Source organism: Vanellus vanellus (assembly GCF_965231255.1).
Source record: "Vanellus vanellus genome assembly, chromosome: 2".
Taxonomy (NCBI): Eukaryota; Metazoa; Chordata; class Aves; order Charadriiformes; family Charadriidae; genus Vanellus; species Vanellus vanellus.
The window spans coordinates 127093466-127102744 of record NC_138906.1 but is presented as its reverse complement, the minus strand read 5'-3'; the positions used below and the strand labels follow the sequence as shown (position 1 = coordinate 127102744).

Below are 9279 nucleotides of genomic sequence, written 5' to 3'. Positions count from 1 at the left end.
GCTCGGGCCCCGCTCGCTGCTGGCGGCCGCCGCCGCCCCGGCCCTATTTGAGCTGCGGCGCGGCCAATGGGGCCGCGGGGGCGGTCGCGCCGCCGGACGGTGGCGGCGGCGGCTCCCGCTGGGGCGCGGGGCGGCCCCGGGGCTCCGCCCGGCCCGGCCCGGCACCTGAACAGGTCGCGGGGCCCTGACGGTTCCCAGTGTCCCCCACAACCAGCTGCCCCGCGGTGACGGCGCGGAGATGCTTCGGTGCATCCACGCTCCCGTCCGCGGCGGCGTAGCACCGTCTGTCACGGCTGTCACCGCGGCTGCTCCGCGAGTCCTTCTCCTGCCTTTCACCCTGTGCTTTCCCTCCGTGGCAAGTTGGTTTCATCAAATCACGTCGTGTTCAAAATTAAGCCGGCCCTCGGAAGTTCATCGGAATATTTAGAAAGGCTGTGAGGGCAATACTGTTTGGTTTTCCTGAAAAGGTCTTTTGTGAGGGTTTTTTGAGAATTATTTTTATTACTGCCCGACTTTCATTATTGCGAGCCTGGTCCTGATAATTGGGCCATGCTCGGCAGCCGTAATAATTCTTCTTTTTAAGCTTTCTAGTATTTAATCGTATTTTCAATCGTACCAATAACCCTACTTTTCATTGCGTACCACGGAAGGTCTTTTATTAGTGCCGCATGTCGTGCAGGCTGGATGCATAACAAGTTCGCCCGTAGATGAGCAGCCGAGCGATCTGCAACCTGGGGTCTATTTGTTGGACCATTTTGTGATGCTGCGTAACTGTACGAGCCGAGAACATCCGTGAAATTGCAGCTTCTTATTTAAATAAAAGGCTGTGCAGCTCCGGGGATCGGGGGGGAGGGGATGGGGATAGGACGGGGCGGGACACGACACCTGAAGAAGTCGTGCCCTCATTAATGAAGTTTGCCGGCCGTCCCGCCGGCCGTTCCCCCCCCCCCCCCCCCCGGCCCCGTGTTTCAGTCTCTCTCCGCCGGGCGGGCGGCGCTCCCGCCGGAGCGGTTGTGCGGTGACCCCCGGGCGGGGAGCGGCGGCTGGAGCACCCCCCGGCAACTCGCTGCCCTCGGGGAACCCCCTGTTTTCTCTCCACCGACGGACACGGGAGTTACTTAAGGCATCTTACAATTTCTTGCCCAGTACCTCTGTGTTCGTGCTTCGCGTGAAGTCGAGACTAAATAATTTTGTGTTAGTTCTTAACAAAGAACAGCGCTGACGTGAGATATTTCGCCCTTCGTCTTCCACATGAAATATGGAACTGGGAACCCGGAGAAGTGAATATGAATGCCTGCGGGCTGGGAAGGGGCCGGGGGCGGAATACATACTCGAGAAACGATCAAGCGGCCACTTAATGAGAATAATGATAATGATGTCAACTTAAATTTGACAGAAATCCCTTCGGAATGAAATTAGCTGAATATATTTATATTAAACCCCCTTAAACTGCAGGAAACAATGGTTTCTCCTCTCCGGATTTTAAAACAGACTTAAAAATTATCACTTTTATCGTTTAGATACGTACTTTAAGTTTCCCTAGTATAGAAACACGCAGACTCCCCGTTTCCTGCTGTAACCGGGAGTCGATTTTTAGGGAAAACTTCGACATCCTCAAGGACAGGGGCTGGGAGGACAGGACCTGTCTCACAACGCCTCGTTGCTTTCAGCGGGCTGGAGCCTGACTTCGAGCCTGGAGCCGCACCGCTGCCCTTCTCGGCCGCCTGCGCGGCGGCCCCGTCCTCTGATTTCACCCCTCCGTGCCCGCCCCGGCACCCGCCGTTCGCGCTGTTTGGCAGCGGGACAGAGTGGCCACCGCGGGCTTTGCCGCCAGGAGGCCGTCGGGCGAGCGCTGGCGGCGGCGGTTCGCCCCGTGGATCCTTCCGTACCGGCCCGGTCAGCCGGGGAATTGGCGCCCGCTGTCCCTGTCGGCAGCGTGCTGGAGACATGGGTGCGAGTATTTGGGCAGGAGAGCCGCGGTCTCAGTAGCACGCTGCAGGTTTTCTTCGGCAGACGCGAAATGGGTCAGCTGTGTCAAATCATAGCTGACCGGGTCACAGCACCGTCCGGCGAGCTGGGGTCACATCACGCAATTCGTTCACAACATGCAAAAACATGACAGCGTGAGGTTATAGGGCTTGTGCCATAAAGCGGCTGTACAGATCATCATGGCCATCAGCAGCTCCCCTGAGTACGAATGATTTCCAAAAGCCGAAAAGGTCTTCAGCCTTGGGATGCCACAAGCGCCTGTGGGACACGGCAGTCCGGAGTGAGAACAGATCATCGGTGTCAACAGCAGTGGGGTGCAGGTGGCTCCACACCCCTCCATGAGCGGGGGGAGGAAACAAGTAACTTACCCTTTTCTTACACGAGTGCCAATGCCTTCATAACCTGACGTTTTACAGGGTAGAAACTGCTTATTCCAGCTGACAACCATTTTCTTTTTTTTTTTTTTTTTTTTTTTTTTTTACCTGCAGAAATTGGGGGCTTTGGGGCCTTTTTCCAGCCCAACGAATAAAACGGAGGATAGAATCATAGAATCATAGAACGGTTTGGGTTGGAAGGGACTTTAAAGATCATCTAGTTCCAAACCCCTGCCATGGGCAGGGACACCTCCTACTAGACCAGGTTGCTCAAAGCCCCATCCAGCCTGGCCTTGAGCACCTCCAGGGATGGAGCTTCCACAGCTTCTCTGGGCAACCTGTTCCAGTGCCTTACCACCCCCAAAGTGGAAAATTTCTTCCTAATATCTAATCTAAATCTACCCTCTTTCAATTTGAAGCCATTCCCCCTGGTCCTATTAATACATGCCCTTGTAAAAAGTCCTTCCCCAGCAGCACCCAAACTGGAGAGAAGTCACCCAGTTGCCGAAACAGGTGCAAGGAGAATTATATAGCTGCTCTTGGTCTGGGCCAGGATTCACATATTAGTTGAAATCTCTTTATGCCACGGAGCTTCTGTGATCTCCTGAGTAAATCGTTCAGGGTGCAATACATACACTTAAAGTATCAAAAATTAGCAGCCTGCCAAAGCCTGGACTGGCCAGTGCACTGAGTCAGGTGCAGACAGTTGCCGCATTTAAGAGCCTTTGTTCAAACCCATACAAGGTGAAAGAAACTGTCCAAACTGTCCTCTTTTTGTAAACTGGAAACTGAAGCAGGGCGATTGAGCTCTGATCTTGCAGGCGTTTAATTAGTCAGCGCATTAATTGTCTGTATAACCTTAAGCATACGTGAGTATGTAAGTACTGGAATTTACAGACCTGTCCATAACACAAGCTACTCGGTGCAGCAAGACAATTAGCCACTGTCAGGCCCTGATGCTACACTGACATCTAAGTAAAGGACCCGAGGAGATATTTGCACTGCTTTTCTGTCCTGTTTGAATCGTTGGGCAATTGCCAGCGAATTTGGCAGCGGGTCTCAAGCGAAAGCAGAGCCCGGGGGACTGCGGGAGGCTCGCAGCCGGTGAGGCGCCCGGCCCCGCAGCCGGCTCTCACCGCGGGCTGCGGAGAGCGGGCCCCGCCGAGCTGCAGGCAGAGCCGCGGGGGACACGGGCGGAGGGTCCCGGGAGGGGAAGGACGGTAACCCCTCGGTTGTTGTAACGCCGGGGAACCTACGCAGCCCCCTCCGTCCATCGACCCCCCCCCCCTCCCCGCCCCCAGCCGCTTCGGCACCGTGCTGCTTTCATTTAGGCTTGTCACAAAGTTGCAAACGACCTGTCGCTGTCGCCCGCGCTAGGTGTCCCCGTGCTGTTTGCACCGCTGTCACTACCCACTCCTGTGTGGTTGGCTGTGGTTTTCAGCACGCCTTCCCGTGTGGGCATGCTGAAAGCAGGATTTTTGTATGTCCTTCACAGGCAATGTAACCAGCGGGGGAGACGGGGGAGCTATTTATTCCAAAACAAGAGTAAGGTCGCCACGTAAATAAATAAAACTTGTCTACAAGGAGAAATTCTGCAGCAGTGTTGCTGCTAATGTCTTCTACGGATTATTCTCTTTCTAATTTGAAAAGTATACGGCTACCAGAAACGGACAGAAATCCGCTAAGTTAAGGTTATGTTTTCAGAGCACACGACCATTGCTCCCGACATTTCCAGTCCCAACTACTTCACACTAGTGAGTGTGGTTTTATTCTTGCCTCATGACTTTCCCCCGCCACTTGCCCTGTATAAGACGAACCTTGAGCTTGTTTTAATTCAGCACCTGTGTCTGAAATCTCCTTCTCTTGAACTAGGCCTACTTAATTTTCTACTGATTTACCTGAGGAATAGAGAGCACACTCAGACATACACACACACACAAAACCTCCTCTGACTGCAGTGCGACACCCACATAAGGAGCTTGGCTGTGTTAGGAAAAAGTGAGATCCAACTGCAGACCTCTTGAAATATGACAAATTGGTGAGAGAGGGACAAAAATAGAAGAGCTGAATACCTTTTGGGCACAAGTGGCTTGAGCGAGCTGCAGAGAACACTCACCGTCCCTATGGGAAGGGGCCTGAAGGTGTTGCCCTGCTAAAGCCGTTGCTTAACTGGAGAGTGGCTGTTTTGGCAAGGTTAGAGAGCCACTTAAAGATGTCACCCTGTCTCTTTGGTGAAGCAAGGAGCAAACCAGAAGCTCTCAGGGAAGAGCAGACATAGTTTCCAGGGAGTGAATTGCCCTGGGTGCAGTGCCGGGAAGGGGGTGGCAGTGGTGGAACCCGACTCTGCGTGAAGAGTATGGCAGTGTGACGAGGCCGCGAGGCACCTCGGTATGTGGCACACACTTGCAGCCTCTTGCACAGGTAGCGACTGCCTGACCACCAGAACCGTGCCATGGAAAATACTTGCCAAAGATTATTAATAAGGTTTGGGTCCCCCTTTTAATACCCAATTGCCGTGGGCACTCATGGGACGTGTGGAAGGTTTAAAATTTTCAAAAGGCCTACAGGACAGATTTGGGTGTATAACACTTAGAATCAGAAAGTCAAGACATGCTTTATGGAAAATAGGGCTCGGATGGAGCTTCAGAAAATTTTGCTCTGAGTATATTGGCAGTGCATAAGCCTGCCACATTTTAGACTTATTGAAGAAGGTCCAGACAGTTCTTCTCACAGGAGGAGGGGGAAAAAAAGCTACACATCTGGATACATACAGGAAAATAATGTTCCTTAGATTTGAGTCAGCAAAAGCTCTATGCAAAGGGTTGTTGTAAGATTTGCCTGTACATCATTGCCACACACTGTTTGGCATCCAAGGCTGTTATGCTGGCCAACCCTTTTCCCAAAACCTATGTTTATTTATTATCCAACATTTCCGGTATTATTATAAAAAGTAAGTAGAAGGTTTTCAACCTCTGTCATGAACCCACTTACAGTTTCAAGTTCACTTCAGCTTTCAACTGTCTGACAAATTGGGGTGAAGGAGAGAGGAGGGGAGCAAAACCTGCACCTAATTGAAAAATAACAAAAAATGGTGGCCAAACTTATCAAAAGCATAACAATGATTTATTTCCAAAAACAATGAAGGCGGTTTTCCTCCAGAAAGCCGTGAACCTGTGTGAAAAGGGCAAACGAATTTAATTTAATCCTGTAGGCTAAAACCATATAATAAAAGGAAAACTCAACAAACACAAACCCATCATTTCTCATGCATATTTCTTCACTGGGTTTATGTATCCGCGCTTAGAAACACGTTATAAATTTTTCCAAATTAAAGTATCAAGAAGACATCTTATGCCCTTGTCCTGAGTAGCACCTCATTCGGGGATATATAATTTTTCTTATGTATACGTGAAGAGGAGTGGAGAGAGTGGAAGGGTCGGTATTTTAGATATACCTCAGAGAACTGAAGACTGTTTCAAAAGTGAAATGGGAAGATTAAGAAACTAGAAGGTACACTATTTTACAGAATAGCAAGGGTTTGAATGCATTTTAATTCAAGACTCACTACTAGTACGCAATTACATTGTTAATTTTTGCCACCGAGGCTGTGCTCGAAACTCACTGATCGAGGCAGCTTGCATCTGGGTCTGTGTACACTATGCTATCTTTCACCGGTACAAACATAAGCCTCTTTAAATGTAATTTGAAAATGCACCCAAGCTAATTTCCCGTCCTCACGGAAGACAGGTAAATCAGTGGGCAAGTCTGCCACTTCGGCCCCGGCCCCTCCTCCCCAGGGCTCAGTTCCATAGCTTTATCTTAGGAAGCAAACGACCCAGATGACTGCTCGCCCTCCCCCCGATTTAAGTAATGAACATAATGAATTTATCAGTCCCACCCCACAGCTGGACGCAGTCCTAACATCCAAATGAAAACGACTTTTTTTTTCCACGGAAGTTTAATTGCAGAGCGTATACTTGTCAATCACAACGATATTTCTATTTATAGTCGCGATGACTTAGCATAAGGAGTCTCTTTATGGAAAAAAAAAAAAAAAAAAAAAAAGGTAAGATTCTTTGACGTACGGTTGAAGGTGTCACCGTGGTTGGGTGCCCGAGCGGGCTGCTCCTGGCCGGCCTCCACTTTTAGAGGCTCGTGTCGAGATTTTTCACCTACTTTGAACCCTGATTTACTGCTCTCGTTCTGCGCAGCGGAGATCTGGTGTCGCCCGCTGCCACCCCCTTCCCCGGCGCAGCAAGAGCAGCTACTGGACACTAAAGACTTTCTTTCCGTGGAAGTGCTTTAACCAGCGCTGATGCGGATATTTCAGCAAGGTGCTATTCTTAATGGCATCCAATGCGCCCACAATTACATTAAAAACAGAGCCATACCCTAACCTACTTCGGCAACAGCTTTCTTACATTCTTTTTACACTTCAAACATAAAATAGGTCGCCTTTTTTTTTATTATTATTTATCCAGTCATATTAATCCACCGTCTAAGAAACCACTAATATAGTTTAAAAAATAAACTGAAGAGCAGCGTGGAGTAGACGGTTTCTGAACGCTTAACGTTTTGCTTATAACTTGAACAAGAGAGGCGGAAGACTATGTCTAGAGAAAGGGTAACAGAACTTAATGCTTAGTGCAGGGGACATTAGTAAAAGTAGTTTAAAAAGCAATAATAATCTATCACAAAGGACGATAATATCTCTTTGAGGAGATATCAGCGACCAGTTTTATTATTTTCCCTTTATTTGTAAAAGTGCAAAATTATTCTGTACAAATCCAACGTATAAAAACCAGCACTCTGTACAACATTACAAAAGCATACGGATCTTGAACAAGATCGCGGAAATTGTATTCCACGTGCGTAACTACTATAACGATTCCACAGCATGAACAGTTTTACATGTCACTGTCGCACAGCGGTGGTAAGACCTGCACCACCTGGACAGTGAGACGGCGCGTCGCCTTTGAAACCTCGAGCAGGTCACGGATACCCTGTCAGTTCTCAAGATTCAAATAAATTACATAAATAGGAGCGGGGCCGGGCGCCTCCCTGCCAGTCAGTCCGTGGCGAGCCCCCGAGCCAGTCCCTCACACGTCGGGGTAGCCGCAGTAGTAGACGGCCGTGCTGGCGTCCGACACGGCCGAGGAGACGGGTCCCGGGCCCGCCTCGGGCGCCGGCAGCCCGGCGGCGTCGTGGCCCGCGAAGGGCAGCCCCAGCTCGGGCTTGCAGGCGAAGCGCAGGTACTGCTCGAACTCGGTGCGGTCCACCTCGCCCAGCAGCTCCTCCTGCGGCAAGTGCTCCAGCTGCTCCCGGCACGGCGCCGCCTCGGGCGGCGGCGACGGCTGCCCCACCGCCCCCGGCGGCAGCGGCGGCCCGCGCCCCGCGCCCGGCGGCTGGCACGCCTGCCCGTAGTAGGCGTGCAGCGGCGCCGGGCAGCCCAGCAGCCCCTGCAGCGAGCCGCCGGGCCCCAGCGCCTCGCCGGGCGGCAGGTGCCGGCGCAGCGCCGCGCCCGCCGGGCTCTCGGCCGCCGCCGGCGGGTACTCGGCCGCCGGGTGCGGCGCGTAGCCGTAGGGCACCAGCGCGCACTCCTCCTGCAGCCCCGCCGCGAAGAACGGCGCCTCGCTCTCCGCCGCGTCCAGCGGCGACGGGTCCGGCGTCGGCAGGCTGTAGCCGTCGAAGGCGGCGCCCAGCGGCGGACAGTCCCGGTAGTGGCCCGCGCCCGCCGCCGCCGCGTAGCCCTGCTCGGCGTAGGGCAGGCCCAGGCCCTCCACGCACATCCTGCCGCCGCCGCCGCCGCCGGCCTCGCTGCCCAGCCCGGGCCCCGCCGCCTCCGCCAGGCCGTGCTGCAGGAAGCCGCTCTCCACCCGCTTCAGGCGCTTCACCTGCTTCCGCCGCCGCGGCCGGTACTTGTAGTTGGGGTGGTCCTGCATGTGCTGCACCCGCAGCCGCTCCGCCTCCTCCACGAACGGACGCTTCTCCGCCAGCGACAGCGCCTTCCACGATTTACCTGCGCCCACCAGCACCGTCAGACCGGACGCCCGACGCCGCGCACCGACGCCCGGCCCCGACAGCGCCGCCGCCGCCGCCGCCGCCCGCAGCCCGGACCCCGACACCCGCCCGCCCGCCGGCTCCCCGCCCGGACGGACCCTCCCGCCGAGACCCCCGGCCCGCCAGCCCACGGGTGCCCCCGGACCCCGGGACGCGCCCCCGCGCCTCGGCCTCGGCCTCGGCGACCCGCCCGCCGGGACCCCCTCCCGCCGGGACCGCCCGCGCTCACCCAGCATCTTGCTGAGCTCGGCGTTGTGCAGGTCCGGGTTCTGCTGCGCCAGCCGCTTGCGCTCGTCCTTCGCCCACACCATGAAGGCGTTCATGGGCCGCCGGATCCGCGCCTCGCTCTTGCTCCGGCCGCCCGCCGCCCCCGACGGCGCCGCCTCGCCCTTCGCCTTCGCCTCGCCCAGCGGGCTCAGCGCCTCTGCCCACGGGCAGGCGCCCACGGCCGGCATCATGATGGGCAGCGAGCACCGCCCCTGCGCCTGGTCGTCGCTGCTGGCGTAGCCCGCATCGGGGCTGCTCATCTCGGGACGCGCCGCCGAGGCCGAGAGCTGCGGCAGGGCGGCGGGACGGGCTCGGCGCTCGGGCCCCGCTCGCTGCTGGCGGCCGCCGCCGCCCCGGCCCTATTTGAGCTGCGGCGCGGCCAATGGGGCCGCGGGGGCGGTCGCGCCGCCGGACGGTGGCGGCGGCGGCTCCCGCTGGGGCGCGGGGCGGCCCCGGGGCTCCGCCCGGCCCGGCCCGGCACCTGAACAGGTCGCAGGGCCCGGCAAGAGCAGCGCTGCCCCCGCCCCCGCGGGCCGGGGGGGTCCTTCGGGGGAACCGACAGCGCATTCGCAAGCGGCTCTCGGACTCC

The 9279-nt window shown here is 55.4% G+C and overlaps 1 protein-coding gene across 1 annotated transcript; it reads right to left on the bottom strand.

Annotated features, from left to right (window-relative positions):
- Positions 1-7102: 7102 nt before the first annotated feature.
- LOC309668648 (transcription factor SOX-17-like) lies at positions 7103-9006 on the bottom strand. The gene is made up of 2 exons (XM_082479120.1): positions 8653-9006; positions 7103-8382 (listed from the first exon to the last, which is right to left on the bottom strand). Exons 1-2 carry the CDS (start codon positions 8948-8950, stop codon positions 7463-7465), a joined length of 1218 nt encoding a protein of 405 aa, XP_082335246.1. The 5' UTR covers positions 8951-9006; the 3' UTR covers positions 7103-7462.
- Between the last annotated feature and the right edge of the window lie 273 nt (positions 9007-9279).

Excerpts from the sequence above, each read along its gene's own strand:
- LOC309668648 (XM_082479120.1), bottom strand. The coding sequence starts at position 8,950 with ATGAGCAGCCCCGATGCGGGCTACGCCAGCAGCGACGACCAGGCGCAG. Across the intron at positions 8,383-8,652 it reads CGAGCTCAGCAAGATGCTGG|GTAAATCGTGGAAGGCGCTG; the intron begins GTGAGCGCGGGC and ends TGGTGGGCGCAG.